The sequence below is a fragment of the Calidris pugnax genome, unplaced genomic scaffold (assembly GCF_001431845.1).
Source record: "Calidris pugnax isolate Ruff unplaced genomic scaffold, ASM143184v1 scaffold44, whole genome shotgun sequence".
Lineage (NCBI taxonomy): Eukaryota > Metazoa > Chordata > Aves > Charadriiformes > Scolopacidae > Calidris > Calidris pugnax.
In genome coordinates this window covers 5,657,462-5,673,860 of record NW_015094506.1, presented here as the reverse complement: position 1 = coordinate 5,673,860, position 16,399 = coordinate 5,657,462, and the positions used below count along the sequence as shown (strand labels likewise).

At 42.1% G+C, this 16,399-nt stretch overlaps 1 protein-coding gene across 3 annotated transcripts in view; it reads left to right on the top strand.

Moving 5' to 3' along the window:
* TCF20 (transcription factor 20 (AR1)) overlaps positions 1 to 12,745 on the top strand; it is a 138,090-nt gene extending 125,345 nt beyond the window's left edge. Inside the window, exons 4-6 of one of the 3 annotated variants that reach the window (XM_014964012.1) lie at positions 4,685 to 4,734; positions 7,786 to 7,880; positions 11,755 to 12,745. In XM_014964012.1, coding sequence (XP_014819498.1) covers positions 4,685 to 4,734; positions 7,786 to 7,836 — 101 coding nt within the window. In that variant the 3' untranslated portion in view covers positions 7,837 to 7,880; positions 11,755 to 12,745. Of the gene's footprint in view, positions 1 to 4,684; positions 4,735 to 7,752; positions 7,881 to 11,754 lie in introns of all 3 variants that reach the window. The other 2 variants (XM_014964011.1, XM_014964013.1) reach the window with 2 other exon arrangements.
* Positions 12,746 to 16,399: the final 3,654 nt, after the last annotated feature.

Sequence of the window (16,399 nt, the reverse complement as noted above, 5' to 3'; positions counted from 1 at the left end):
CAAAGATTTTTCTTTGTTTCTTTATAGATTTTCCTTTCTGTTTCTTCCTTTTCAGTCTGTATGTGTCTGGTACGTTCTCCATTCCTCCAGCCCTTCATACCAGCCACAGGCTCTTTATCCAGTTGGTCTCTGGTTCCTCTTCTCAAAATTCTTATCCCAGTTTCTTTGTAAGACCCAATTCTCCCTACTCCTTCCCAACTTTTCCTTTGCCCTATTTTCTAGCTGTCATTCTGGCTTCCTCCTCTCTGCTCTTATATCACCTTTTCCTCTCCTTTCTTTCTCCTACCTCTATTTTTCATCTTTGGGCTTCTTCCTCCTGTTCGACTCTCCTTACTTATCTCCGTGTTACACTCAACCCTGCTAGTTCCCATTGTATATTGCCCAGAGAGGCTGTGGAGCTTCCTTTTCTGGAAATACTTAAAACCTGCCTGGATGCGTTCCTGTGCAACCTGTTGTAGGTGAGCCTGTTTTGGCAGGGGAGTTGGAGTAGATGATCTCCGAAGGTCCCTTCCAGCCCATTACAATTCTGTGACTCACCTTTCTGTGCCTTATCCCACATTTTCACTTCTGCCTTCTGGACCAGTGCTTCCCATTTTGCAGTTTTGAAATGGTCACTTTCTTCCTTCAGGCTGCCTGAGCCTTAGAAATGTCCACTGACAACTTCAGTGCTTCTGGGTCTGGTGCTTAAATCTGAGGCCACATGTTCATTTATAGGGAAGATGTGCTCACCTCCAAGTGGAAATATTTTTGGTGGAAATTTCAAAGGATCTAGCAACTAAAATCTAAAAAGCCTCTCCTGATGATGTGCAGATTAAAATTCACATTCCTCCTTTCAAAGAGTTATATTTGCTGGTTTTGTGGTAAGCTCTCAAGACCATACCTTGGCTAAAATTCAGGTCCTAGTGAAAATCAGGGTATATTGGAGCTTTTCAGAAAATATTTGCTGGCATGTTTAACATGGGCAGAATAACTTTTTTCCAAGGAAGAGTTTTAAGGAAATTGTTAGGCTGCTTTAGCTGAAGTTTTCAACCAAAACAAATAAAAGAGCCCAGCTTGAAGTAGAATCTCAGTATTCAAAATTTCAGCTTGATGGTATGACAGTAAAAGACCCTGTTTGCAGTTGCTTTTATCTGTGGGTGTAATCAAGCTGTCTTAATCTATAGCCGCTCTTCCAATAAATCTGTATAAAAGAAATAAGCAAGCTGTATGGAACAGGACTTGATTTTTCATTTATGCCCAAGCAGAAAATGTAGGCTTCCTTGAGAAGCAAATCAGCATTCTTTTCTCTTTCCTCAGCTTGCTGTCTGCCTGTAAACCCTTTTTATGGTTATGCAGTGCTGCTGTCCTTCCTGTAGTGAATCGAATGTGGATATTTCTCAATTTCCTTGAGCTCTGTGGTAGTTTCATTTGAAGGTGACCATTAAAGGTGCCTTCCAATCTAGACAATTCTATGAGTCTACCCGGCTTCAGAGGATGGTGCCGCCTTGCTTTATTGGGGATCCGGGACAGATCAGTTCTGAATCCTCGGAAACTTCTCTCACATTTATAAGGGCCCTCAGACTTTTGGAATATGATGATTAGTACTGTATCTTTAAAAAAGATGGGCATAAAAAAAGCCTTGCTGGAGTGTTTTTTTAGAGTGCGTTGAGTCATAAACACTTGTTGTTTCACTGAGTTGGTGTAGCATCCCTGAAGTGACCATCTCTTAAACGAGACAAAGTCATACTCCTGGGCAGTTGGACTGTGAGCATGGTTTTACCTTTGGATTGGTGTGGATTAGCAGTTGGTACCCTGTCAGTTACTGTTCCTTATTTGAAAGACAGTACGGTTTTATTTTTAAAGGTCTGGAGGGTGAAATATCTCAAAACAACTTCAGCTTACTTGCAGTGCTGAAGGCTGGCCCTGCGGTGTGACCTGGGCTCTGGCTTCTGCGCCGATGGCCGGCTTCCAATCCCACCCTGGTGAGGAGCCAGGTTTTGCACCGCTGTTGCTAATTGGCTGCTATGCAAGGCACGTGGCTTCGTAAGCTGCCAGTTCCTACATATGGATGCTTTTATAGAGGCTAATTCAGCCTTCCTTTTAATCTCTTTTCATACAAAGTAATCTTTTTGCAATATAGGATGTGAGAGAGCTGAACTCCTCCTAGCTATTTGCATAAAAATCAAGATCAGTAGTGCCACTTAAGTAATTTTTATATGGAAATGACTGTGGTTAACATTGTCTGTGTTTGGCTTTCGTCTGTCCAAATTTATGAAGAGCCTCTGATGTCTCAAGATAACTTAGGCTTAGGGACGTCTCCATGGAAACAGGATCTTTGTTTTCTGAAATTTTGTATCCTCTCCCTCTGCTTGTTCCTCCCCACCTGGAGTCAGATCCTGATTGTTGCAGCACACTTGTCCCCACAACATGTTGTAGGCAGTTTCACATACAAAAGATTTTTGACTCTAAATGAGGAAGAGACTGGCAGCAAAATAAAATGAATTTTCAGAGAACAGAAATCCTGTTTCTTCACAAGTATCATTAAAGATGAGTAACAAGCAGAACAGAGAGGGTGAGACAAAGTGTGAAGCTTACAGAAGAATAATTGCTTCTGTTAAAAATGTTTTAGGTTTTCCTTGACTTCTTTATGGAGAAAAACCTGCACAAACAAGGCCGAGGCTCGGTTCTTTTTCCCTTTCTGCCACAATGAACTGATCATAGCTATGTGTCTGGTGACTTCATGATGAATTGTAATCTGTGATATAAAATACTTGGAACTGCTAACTGAAATCCAGGCCAGCTTTGTAATGATGAACAAGTTTTGCCTTATTGGTATTCAGCTGATTTTCTACAGTGAGCTGATGAAATTTTTCATAGTTTTTCCTTAAGAGAAACAAAAAAAAAGCTATTAATTGGATCCGATATTAGTATTTTCAACAAAAATACCAACCCTAGTAAGAAGCTGAGCTCCACATGCAGATCAGACATGAGGTACGAGGTTTCTGACAGTTCTTCCTGATCCATGTACCATCTTCCTTTCTGATGTATGAGCTAGAGAAGTGCATTCGTTACCCATGTTGGGTTTCCAAGAAAAGAAGAAATCTCCATCCTGTTCTAACATACTGTGTATGTTTTTGATGATTGCTCTGTATATTTTTGATGATTGCTGTATTATGCAGTGATAATTCATGCTGTACTCTAAATGTAAAATTCCTTCCCTTATAATGAGACAACACTTTATTTATTTCCTGTTACTTGCTAATACTCCATTTGAAATTGTTATCTGTGGCAGGATTAAGGGTTTTACTCCCCTTTGCTAAAACCTCTCAAGTAACTTAGCCTATTGCATGCTGTTTCCCTTTGATTCGGGCCAGAGGCGTTCATGTTGAAACATAAGCGTTTCATAGCAGAGGGATGCTCTGCCAAAGCTTGGGTGTCTAGAAAGCTTTTCCCTCAAGCTTTAGTTGCAGTCTCCTGCTGTCTGCTAAACTCTTCCAGCAGATTGAAACAGCAGGTAGCGCTGGTTATGCTACATACTTAAGAGCGTTTTAAATTAGCACATTTTATTTACCATTGTGCTTCTTTACTTGCTAGCTGTTTGAGTAGGTTGGAGCAGGCAGGAGGTCACAAGCACCTTGCTGAATTCTCACAGTGTTGGTCACACTGAGGGTGGTGATGGTGCTTGGACAGCCTGCCTTCAGTGCATGAGGAAATTGGAAAGAACAAAGTCAGAAGTTTGGGCAGGTTGAGAGCTGGCCCCGCAGTTCAGAGTGCCCAAGGGAGGCAGCTGAATTCTCTTGGGAGAGTGCTGCTTGTTGGCTTGGCTGAGGGTGAAATGCAGGGTATCCAGAAGGCCCAGAGCTGGACGGTGGTGCTCCTGGAGTGGGCATAGCACTGAAGTTCCTGGAGCTGTCGACTCAACATCCCTTAGAGGCATACTCTGGGAGGGTGAGAAGGGAAAGCAACACTTACACTGGCAGTGCCAGTAAAGAAATGCTCTTCAAATGACAGTATTGCTTAATTTGTTCCTAAATAAGTACTTCTAGATAGGTGCCCCACTTCCCGTAATAGGTTTAAATCATTAATTAAACTATTTCTTAGATCATAGAAGCTTTACATACACGAGTCATGGAAGCAGATTCAAGAGCAACATGAGTGATCTGACTACTGTAGTGTCAAAATGTAAACTGATCACCAGGATTTGGGATTGCAAATAAACTGTCATATACACCCATACCTAGAGACACACGCCCCTTCTCCCCTTGATGTTGGCAGGGCCTTGGGGTAAGGATGAAAGGCAATGATTTTCCTATGAAATATAAAGCAGGGATCATCTGTTCTGATTGGAATAATGCATTTGTCTTCCTTGTGCTGTAGCAAGGAAGGCTGGAATTGCTGAAGGGGGTTGGGATACAGGATTTGTAGACTTGCTGTTGTGATTCCCATTCTCTACAGCGGATCGGGGAGACTGGGGATGCTTGGACTTGGCTTGGTAATCCAGGCAACATTGTCACTTGGGGTGTTTAGTAATATTATTTGCTAAAGCTTTGGGGGTGGAAGGGATGAACCTGCTAATAAGATAGTATTCCTATAAGAGATCTTTGAGCGGAAGATATACCCGTGAGGCAAGATGAACACTTGTGATGTATTATTCAAGTTGGGTTTTATTAAAAAAGTAATAAATTGCTGTCTTCTCTTTCTGTAGATTGTTTACTAAACGAAGAGAACTTCTCAGTGAGGTGCCCCAAGCACAAGGTAAGAATCCTCTCTGGATTAGACCTGTTTTTTGCTGCCCTCTTCTGGTATCTGAATTTGGATTAGTAATTTTATACCTGGATAACATCTGTAGTCAGAGGTGCTTTTAGATGAATTCTTCTGTGATGTGTGCTTGTGGTATATTCTGGGGGCAAACACTGACTTCAGAAGAATACAGAGAGTTTAAGAAGATAAATCAACTTTTTGCCCTGTCTACTCAGTTGTTCTTTAGATCCTTGATGACTCCTTAGAAAGCCCACCTTCATTTCCTGTCTTGTGTGATAGAATCAGTACAGTGCTCACTGTTTCTGTTTGAGTGCTACGTTGAAACTGGCAGCGGTTTTTCTCCTTGGGTTTACTGAGGATACTCAGGGAAAAGTTTCAACCTGTTTTTAGAAACATTTAGACTATGTGATGAACCAGTGTAGTGATGAACCTGAAACACCTTGTTCTAGTTTAGTGGTAGTAACTAGACTGAGTCCTGCTACTCAGCCTTCAATAAATCTATCTGTTCAGTTGTTCGGTAGATCTTCAACTTCTTCAGAAGACTCATCATCATTTTCAGTTTTTGGTGATGGATTCAGCATGCTGCTTCTGCTTAGGGTTTGGACATCCTTAATGGAGTGTCCCTGGAGCCTTCAGACACAGTGGTGCTCAGAGCTGGACTGCTGTTGCTCTGTCTGTGCGGAAGGAGGAGAACAAGGCAGAGGGTACATGCTCTTTTGTACATATAAGCAACATGATACAGTGCTGGGAATACCCCTCCCAATCATAAGGGAGGATACATCTCTGGGAAGCTGTGGATACCAGTCCACCAGTTCTAAATGCTCAGCAGTATCCAGAAAAATGGCTATTCTTGTGGCCAGTTGGATACACCAGGAATTGTGCAAGAGTGTGGGTGGCATATGCTGGAAAGGAAATGATAATAGGGAAGAATTGTGTTGCTTTCTAGCAGGGATTAATCTCCATTTAGTCCTTGTCTGCATATCTCTTCTCTGCCTAGAATTAGACTGACATCTGGTGGTCTTTTGTCTTCACAGATTATCTTTAATCTGTCTTTTGTAAACATACAAGAATTAGTCTCATGTTCCTTTCTGGATGTTCTACCACAATATGATGTATTTATACACACGAATTTAAAATGTGCTGGAAGATTCTGGGGGCATTCAGGCTGTTATCCAGAACTGGCCTACTTTTAATCATAAAAGAAAATAAATTACTCTGCACAATTGTGGAATAATACTGGAAATGTACAGCAAGCTTAAATTGATGCATTCATGCTACATGAACCTGCAGATCTTGTCAAACAAAAATGGGAAGGATGAGCTCCCCTTACTGTGGAATGCAACTTTGACTAAACTAAATAGACTAAACTATTTGACTAAAGAGAATAGAAAGGTTACATCTTTGAAGCCTGTTTAATTTTTGCTGCCCCGCTGCCTGAAGTATTACAGGAAACATAGTGTCAAAGCTTTTCATAGCTGGATTGGGTCACTGCTGCTGTGTGTGAGCACTTGCAGTGATGGTACTCGAACCATGAAAAGAAACAACCGTTTTACAGAATCCAGCCTCCTGGATTCTGGAGAAGCCTCAGTGTCCTGGAGAAGATACTGAGCAGGCACATTGGTTTTTAAAGTAATCTTGGAGGACGAGAGGGGGAAAACTGCCAATTAAATTGATAAAGGTGCTTCGTGAGGCAATAAAATTTTGAATTTTATTCAAAACTATCCCACTGCAGATAATTTGTGTTGCGTCAAAAATGGAAATTCAACGCCAGCAGCCATTCTCTGACACTGAAGTTTGTTGGCTTTTGCTTAGTAAAGATATGAATCATTTATTTGAAGTCAAGCAGAGTTTTATTTGCTTGGCTGTGACTCTGCCCTTGCCCTGTGGTTCAGTGATCATTACTGGTATGTTCCAAATCCTTCTGCAAGGCAGAATTATAGGATCACCTTGCTCCTTCCATTGCAGTGGCTGGAAAGGGGAGTTCCAGCCAGTTTGCGAGGCGGGAACAGGAAGGTTGGAAACCATTGCTCTAGAATGACTGGAGGACAAATTGCATCAATTTTTTGCATGATATGAACATGAGCAATTGAGAGGAAGAAAGATTTCAGATTAGACCATTTAAAACCTATGCTTTTACATAACACCAGTTTAACATTAGTAGCTAATTAGTAGCTGTCTAATACCTCATTCTTCTGTTCTGTAGTTAATGGGTGGAAGAACTAACTGTATAAATCTGCTAGCAGTGCGTAACTCCCCCAGTATAGTGCCTCTTATCCTTTTTCAGTCCATGCCTCACATCGGTAAATACACCTCATCATAATAAGTGGCTCCTGGAGAGCAAAGGTGCTTCTTGCCTCATTAACTGCGCTTGACACTTCAGGCATAAGCAGGCTGAGTCCAGAGGGACCGGTCCTGCCTTTGCCTGTGCTCCCCAGTGAGCTTTCCCATTTCCTTCTGTCAGCATTGATGCTTCAACCATCCATGTCCTGAATGTGCTACTTTTGCAAAATAGCAGCTTTTATCACAGGGAAAACGCTGTCTGAAAACTAATCATCTTTTGAAGGGTTAGCTTCCTCTCGCAAATCCAACCATAGCTGTGTGTCTGCATCGCAGCCAGTGCTATTGCAGCAGAACTGATAAGGATGCCGAGGCACTGAGGAGGATATAAAGGGGATGGGATACCTCACCTTTTGGTGGCACTGCTGTCTTGGATTGTCTTAAGCCATCTGTGCGGCGATTTTAAACAATGTTTCTCAGCTTGCTCTACCTTTTTGTGTTAAATTCTGTGTTTCTTAAAATTAACCAGGCTTTCATATCCCAAACTCTCTACTTTTGCGGAATTGCCTGCTTTTGTCACAGGAAAAACTCTGTCTGAAAAATCTATGTCTGGTTCCAATACTGACTTCTTTTTCTCTCTCTCACTTTCTGTATGTTCACTTTCCCTACCCCTGTCTTCCTTTTCTCCCTCGTTTTCTTTTTCCTCCTCCTCCTTTTGGCTTGCTGGTTCGTCAGCCCCTCCTTCCTTGCTCTCTTCCCTCCTTGCAGAACAAGATGGTGAAAGGCAGCCTCAGCACAGAGCAGTCGGAGCGGGGGTGAGGGGGGAAGTGTACTCCTGGGAATGGAAATAAAAGCAAGCACAGGTGAGTTGGGGAGAGTTCCCAATTTCCACCGGCCACTTTCTGTGGCTCCTTACCTCCAGTGCCTTCACCGTTTCTGTGAGACGTCAAGGTGCTCTGGTGTACATTCAGAAAATTTGCACAAGCTGTGTAGTTGGGTTTGTGGGGGGTTTTTTTCCCTCTGTACCACTCTGTTCAGGCTAGTGACTTGACTTTTCTTGTATTTCTGCAGCAGTTCCTTCTGTTTAGCAGTGAGAGGCAAAGCTTGTTAACTGTTTACAACTGCCTGGTTATTCTCCCAGCTAAACCAGTGGCAGAAATCTCCTTTCATATTGCCATCATCACATCCATAAGGATCTGAAAGGTTTTTTCCATAAGTCTCAGAGTAATAGTAAGCTTCTATATAAATAAATTCATCAAAGTATCTTAAATTGTACATGTAAGGAAGAATTAATACTGATGAGTTCAAGATTATTGTAATCTTCATTCCCCTTTTTTCTGGCAATGTAAATACAGGGACAAATAAATTAATCTTATCAAGAGCCTGTTACATTTCTTTCAGACCAGCATTTTCCTCTGTTTTGCAAACAGAGATGAGTGATAGAAGGTGGAACTATATCCACAAGTGGCCTCAGTTTCATAAGTTTGTAATGTTTGCTCTGGTCCCTGGCTCTGAATCTAGGGTGGGCTGTAGTTGCCATGAGTTAGTGTGAGCAGTGCTTTGGGACGCAGCAGTTGTGCTCTTGTGCCTGGGTGGGGAATTCGATTTGTCTGAAACTACTTTTTCTCATGTTAGCGTCTGAGTTGGGTCGTTTACCTCATCTGGTTCACTGTGTGGCTGGGCAGATATCCAGGCACGAGGAGGTAGTAGCCCAGGGGTGGGAGTTGGCACCCAGGGAATGCAATGAGATTGGGATTTCTTATTTCATTTCCACTGAGTGCCTTGCTGTTTGCTGGCAACAGGGAGGTCTAAATGAAATACATGTTTGCTTTCAAATTAATACTTATTGGCACCCTTTCCCATAACCTGCAGCCTAAGAAGGTCTCTTGCCTTCATTTCACTGCTGAATTGCGTTTCTTACTCCAGCTAGTTGCTTCTCTTTCTTGTAGTTAGGCAGGTAACATTGCTCTTCCATGTCTGTTCTCTGAGCTGATTATGACAATCCTGGTCCCTTACTGTTGTTCCCTTGCTCCCCAGGCACCTCCCTTACCTTAAAATCTTACCTGTTTCTTGAGTTAAGTAATTGTGAAATGCTTTTAATGGTGTTTTCTCTGAAGGATGCGAGATTACTCGGACGATTCTGGTTTTTTGTGCAGTAGCAGAAGACAGGTAGTGTTTTATATGAACACTTTATAGACTGACTCCTGACTTGCTGTAGCTCTGCTGTGTTCTGTGATTTTTCATTTTTAAGCATTCTTTCTTGGCTTTGGAGTTGTTAAACAGTTACCATGCAAACAGTATTTAAAGTTCATTATTTGAGTAACTTTTTTCCTTCCATGGTAAAGGTCACTGGGATTCTTCTAAGCTTTTCTCTTTTCCTTAAAGCGTAAAAGGCAATATAATTCATGATGTTAAAACAGGATGGTAGTCTCACAGACAGGGCTTCTGTTACAACTGTTTCACACTAGAGAAGTCTTCTTAGTGATGATTTTTTGGGCCATTTCTTTAAGGTGCTGGTGAACATTACTATATCCCAGAGACCTTTACACAGCTTTGTTTCCTGCATTATTGTCCAATGCTAACTCTTTAATATATCCTATGAATGCATTAGCTGAAGACCTTGCAGGCTGTAGAGTCTCTGCACCATGTTTACTGTGTGCTCTAGACATTTCTCTAAGGCATCATTTATTTCCAAATCCACTTTTCCCTTAAGTACTTACCTGAAGGGCCTATTTAGCCCTCCCCATTTGGTTTCTGAGAGTGTCTTAAAGGTGAAGTTCTCCAGCATGACCTGAATCCCAAAATAAAACGTATGCAAATCTAAAAGATCCAATTACTTAAAAAAGAAGAAAAGAAAAAGAAAATTGCCTGTTAGTGTGGTAATTAAAGAAGTTTAGAAGGGTTCTGTAGCAGTGCTGGTAGTACAGGAGCAGTACTTCTACTGGCCTTAGTGTTAAGATAGAATGGGCCCTCAGCTGTCAGATTATTGGGCTTGTTTACTCCTGGGCCCAGCAAGTTAAGAAAAATCCTGCCCGTTGGATAACGTCCAGGCAAGTTGGTGTATTCTGTCTCTGTTGCTTCTCTCTCCCTGAGCCAGTTGCCTCTAGAACATTTGGATCAAATCCAGATCTGGAGAGTGACTGTGGGAGTGAGTCTGGTGCTCTGGATCCTGTCCAGCAGCGGGGAAGGGCTCTCTCTGCGCCGTGAGCCCGTTTCCTCCCGGAGCCAGTGAGTGCCTAATGCTCTGGACCCGTTCCAGGCATGGGCAAGCTGCAGTTGTATGGGAGCCAGAGACAGCAACGCGGCCTTGACCCTCCTCCGGTGAGGGCTCGCAGTTGCAGGGTAATGAGTGCCGCCGAGGTCAGCTGCCGGAGCTCTCTAGGAACCCCCCTCCTTTCCCCTTCCAGCTGCAGCCCCAGGGCTTTACCCGTCTGGTTTTCATACCCGCTCGCCTGACTCGTTCTTAGCCTGGCACCCCTGGGTGAGGGGGTGGTTGCAGCCAAGAGGTAGCCGTGCTGGGATGTAATCTAATTGGTGTGCTGGTAATCGGAACAGCGGTGACTTCTGTATGGCGCTTAGTTAGGGTTCCTGGAGTTTAATTGCCAGCTATGAATGAACATGGGCGTTCCTTCGCTCCCAGGCGCACCTCTAGTGCCGTTAACTGTTCTCCATATGCGTCACGTTGTGAGCTTTTTTCCTTTTCCCAAGCTCACTAGCCAGTGGGGAGGGATTTATCTAAGTTATATCAAAGTTAAGTAACCTTACTAAATAAACAAATTGATTCTGGGCTCGCTTGTGTTATGAGAGAGGGAAGAAAGAAATAGATTATTTCAAGCTTTTCTTTCTTGCCTGTGCAGATTAAGAATGAGAACTGTAGCTTAGAGAAATGAAGTTTGAACTTTGCAGTTTCTTTTTTGATCTGAGCCTCCACCAAGTTAGCAAACGCCTGAAGTTCATTCTCTCACCCTAGAGAATTTCTGGACAGGGAGAACAAACGTGCCAAGCACTTGGATGTTGACAGACACCACAAGCTTAGTCCTTCCGTGAACTGCTGCCACCACCATAATCTGGCAATTAGAACAAAAAGCAACAGAAAGAAATATTACCTGCCCTCCAATTAGTTTAATTGCAGCTTTACCTTTAGCTTGTGAAATCCAGTCATTTCCCAGATTTGGTTCCTGCAGTTGGACTCCTGTAATTTTGATACTGGGTTTACTGTCTTCTACATATTTACTGAAAACTACTGTTGGATGGTAGTGTATGAAAATACTTGGGTCCAGTCCCTGAGGGGCAATGAGTGTGGCATCCCAGAAGCTGTCATCGCATTTGAATGTGCTTGGTCCCCTCTGTTTCCAGTTTTCATAGTCAAGATGAGGAGTGAACGTGAGGTAAAAGGTAAATGAGCTCCTTTCTGGCTGCTGGAGGCAGCTGTTCTGTAAGACTGCCGTGTCCTTGTCATGGCACGGCTCGTCCGGTCATCCTGGACCTCCTCTGTAGCTGGGTTTATTTCATTTTCTGCTGGTTGTTTAACTCGTACTTTATATCACATGGAGTTGCTCTTATGAACTACTCACCATCGAGCTTCCATCCTTTTTCAGTCCACAAAACTAAAGAGCTCGTGGTGTTACTGCTGTGGCCGGCTGCTGAGCGGGTTGTTCCGAAGCCGGAGGGGGGGGTGTTGTTGGCAGAGAGAGGGAAGGAGCCATTCCCATATTACTGTTTTGCTTTGTTTTCCAGGTTAGGCTGTTGAGATAAAAAGCGGTGGACATTCGTGACTGAATGGAATCTCTCCCACTGTGCAGCCATGCCCCCTCTCGACGTGCCTGCCAATGCCAGCACTTCCTTCATAAATTCTTACATCACACTCAAGACTGATGACATCACAGAATCTGACCAAGGAGTCTGAACCAGCTGTTTCCATGGACACAATCTCCATAGTGACAGTGGGAAGGGGAGGGGGAAAAAAGGAAACAGGTGGGGGGAATTAAAGAGGGAGGGATAAATATATATATATATAAAGATCTATTTTTTAGTCTTGAAAGACTTTGTTTTAAATGAAAGGTGCGCTATATCCCTTTTGATGCTTTTGATTAAAATTAACAAAAACCCATATAAATTAAAAAAGAAAACCGTAGCTAAAGTAAATACTCGATCCAAAATCAAGGCAAGGCCCGTGGAGCCTAACATTTTGTGGGAAAGAACAGCGGAACTGGGAGTACTCCACACAGGACTTGTCTCCCTTCCCCTTGCTTTCTTTCTCACAACATCCAAGGAAGTTCAATTTTAAAAGACAAACAAAAGAATGAGAAATTGGTTTTAGGGTGTGGGAGGAAGGCTGGGATGGTTGCAGGTGATGGGGTGTCCGTATGGCGGGGTGGGGAGGTTATAATTTTTGAGAAACACTATGTATTAATAGTGGGAGCTTCAAACCATCTGAAGGCTCTTAGGTGCTGAGACTCACGCAGTAAGAGGTAGCTGCTGCTGGCCACATCCTTGTTCGTGTGGGAACATCTGTGCCACGCGGGGGAAAGGAGTCTCTGCCCTTTGTGGCAACAACACACGCCTCCCAAAACATTCCATGGAAGCTGCCTTCAGTTTTGACGGCAGGTGAGAGGGAGAGATGGTTTACCTGCCAGATTGGGAAACTGGGAAGGAAATCTGAATGTTGGTGGAGTCAATGGATCTTCAAACTGATCGGGAAAATCCACTTAGCCCTTTTTTTTTTTTTTTTTTATTTTTGACAGATTGGATATTAGGAAAAATGTTTACGCTGAAAGGGTTATGAAGCCTTGGAATGGGCTGCCCAGGGAAGGGGTTGAGGCACCAGCCCTGGAGGTGTTCAAAAGACAGGTTGGGATAGTGCTTAGTGACATGGTTTAGTGATATTGGTGAAAATCTATTATGTTTTTTTTTTTTTTTTTTTAATTTTATGTTTTGCTTTTCCTAAGGAAGGAAGAGGGAATGTCAGTGTAACAGCCTACACTATATGGTTATTTGGGGTGGGGTTTTTTTGTAAATTATGTAATGTTAAAACATTTGGGTTTAAGGAACAACAACAAAAAAATCATAATTTTTTTTTCTTGTTAAGGCCTTAAGAAAGGGGTTAGTGCATCTTTCAGGGGTCACTCTGCCATGGGAATAAAATAGCTGTTTCACAAACAGTTTTATATAAAAAAAGCTTAAAAAAACCAAAAAAACTAATAAACTTCATTTTAACCTTGTCTCCTTTTGTTTTGTGCGAACTTGATTTGTTTAAAAGGACAGAGAGACAGTACTATCTGCTGCTTTTTTGGTTTCTTTGCCTTCATCAGTTCTGCCTTCAGTGATGACCTTCTGAACTGGCCCAGCAAGAGGAAGACCACAAAAGCTTTTAGAATTTAAAGCTTAGGATTTGTTTGATGTTCAGAGACAACGAGCCAATGACTGGATGAATTCTCTGTTCGTGTGAGTCGGTGGTATTTGGCCAGGTCACTGACTTCTTTCACTCATAGGATGGTAGCATATCCTAGTGATATCAAACGGAGTGGTGTTTACTGGGAAGTCACTAGAGATAGGGATCTAACCAGCATGACTTGGATAAATAAAAAAAAAACAACAAAAAAACAAAAGCAACTGGGGTTGATATTGTGGGGAGGGAAGAACTATTTTAAAAGGTATGTACTGGATGCTTGCTCAACTACTCGCATTTTGGAGTATTCAGCACATAAAAAAAATTAAAATCTATGATAGCTCATATTAAGATATCTATTTTAACTCTATTTTTAAAAGATCGATTTAAAGATTTGGGAGATAATTTGGCAGTTATTTATTTCTTGAAGTTGCTACTCTCGCTGATAAGTATTTGGAAAGAAAGGGCAGTCTTCTGCTTACTCCTTTCCCAGTAGCAGCTACTGAAGTTAGTATGTCCTTCTACATTAAGAAATAGACCTGTTGTGATAAATGTCACTAATGTGTCCTGAATTGGTGCTGAAAATATTTAACTGCTGGTGTAGTCAGAAAAAAAAATCATTTTTAGCATAGTTAATGTGATTGAGTAAATGACTTCTTTTCAACTGAATAAAAATTGTTTTTTTTTTTCCTAGTGTCTGTTCTATTCTTCCTGTTCTGAAAAAAAAAAAAAAGTTGCTGTTACTGCATTGATTTATGTTGTTGAAGAATCAGCTTGGTGGTACTATGACAACAGAGGACCCTGTGGTGAAACTGCTGAATTTGATACTTTTGGCACCTCAGGGTGGTGTCACGCAGCAGAGGGAGAAGGTTTTTGGGAAGCTGGGAGGGAGTCTCAGAGGTTTTGTGGGTGCTGGTGGCGATTGTTGTGGAGATTCCATTGCTCCTTGTGCAGTGTGGTTGGAAACTAGTGGGAGTCATGTAGAGCAGCAGATAAATAAATGGCTCCACACTTGATTCCATGAGAAATATTTCTCAGTGGGGGGTGCTTAAAACCCTTCAAATCAGCTGCTGCTAGGCCCCTCGCTGCTGTTGTCAGAGGTGACCTCTCTTGCGAGTTGGTCATCTTCGTTGGTCAAGTCTTTACAGAAACCAGAGGTGCCTCATGTCTCTAAATTCAAGCCAGGAGGAATCTAAAACAAATGTGTAATGGCTTCTTGGGAGAACCTGGAAGTGATCTGCAGCAGTCATAAAATCCAGTTGGAAATAAAAATTTCTTTTGCCTCTTAAGATATAAAGTGCCTGAGTGGATTCTGAAAGCTGTTGTACAGAACTTACCATCTCCATCCTGCAAAATCAATTAACAGCTTGATACCACAGATGCCCAAAACTTTTGAAAGAAAGAAAAGGTTTGGAAATTGTGTCTAACTTAAAATCTGTGGAGCAGAAATGGCCTGCAGCAGAACATTAAAACATGGATAGTGTGTCAAGAAGAAAATGAGTAGCCTGCCAGCCACTTGGGAATTACCTGTTGGGGTGAGGAATGGACTAATGAGAGTTTGGATAAGGCAGCTCATTTTCAAAGCTTTTCTCCACACTGTCTGACTCCCATCAGGATCTCTGAAAGGAAAGAGACTGACACCTGCTTCCCAGGAAATGTACGTGATGGTTTAACAGCATTTCCAAAGTGTGGGTTGCCATTGAAAAGGGAAGCTCCAACAACTAGCCTGAGTCAACACCAATGAACAAAATCAAAGAGAATGTTTTTCCATACAGGATGTACAATGAATTCAACGTGCAAAGGATGTCTATCGATACCAGCTGATCCGTGTGCAGCTGGAGATGAGGATAAAGGAACTCCTCCTGCAGGAACCGATGGAGGTCCTGGGATACGTACAGCCAGTGCATCTCAATACCAGGAGCTGCTGATCAATACGTTCATCATGAAATTTTATCGTAGGTGAAATCTACACTTGGAAATCCGAGGCATAGACTGCTGTGGAGGTTGCTGCAAGGTTGTGCAGCGCAGGAGAAAGCAGTCTCAGCTGCCTCTGCAGAAGGTGGTGGCAGCCTGGTGAATCTGTGCATCACATGGGTACAGGTGGGCATCTTACCCGGGGTGGTGATGTTCTTGAACCTGTTGAATCGGCCTTAGAACGCAACAAACCAATTATGTATAATGGTACTGAAATTAAAAAAAAAATATATATAAAATAATTAAGGGGTTCAAGGTAGAGTATCTGCCAAAGAATGTTGTACATCTAGTTCACGGAGTCCAGATAATTGCAAGCTGAAGAACAACATTTTTGGTGAGACATACTTTTTTTTAAAAAAAAAATAGTAGTTTGTCAAGATATGGGCAACTAAATGACAGCTCTGGTATTTTGACTGTTTAATGTGCAGTATGAACTGTAATGTACATAAGAATGTACATGAGGAAAGATGCTACCTTTAATTACACAGTTGCAAGGAAACTATTTTGGGGCTGAGTTGCATATAACCTTCCAAATTATCATGCCTAATAAGACTACATCAGGAATTACCTGTGGTATCTTTAAGTGCAGTGGTTGTCCTGGACAGGGTAGAGGGACATGGAATCGGTTTGTCTGACCTAGTCCCTGGCTTATCAGAATGACTGAGAAGCTGTACTCTATCTGAAAATGTAGAAAATTGAGTTTAAGTATCAGACCTTTGGAAGTGAAGCAGGATATCTGGATGGTTGAGGATAAATAATCATTGCTCTGGATTATTTTTTTCTTTTTTGGGGGGGTTAAAAGTTGTGCAAAAACAGAAGACAGATAACTCAGGTTCAGTTAAATGTCTAGAAAATACAATGATGTGGCCAATGTTTTGTGGCTCTACTGACTTTCCAATGAGAAATTGAAAGTGTAGTTACAATCTTAGTTTTGGGTTAGAAACCTCTGTTGTTAAACGGGATGAGATTCTTGTTTGGCTCTGGAATATTTCTAACAAAATAGAAATATTTAGTTTTCTG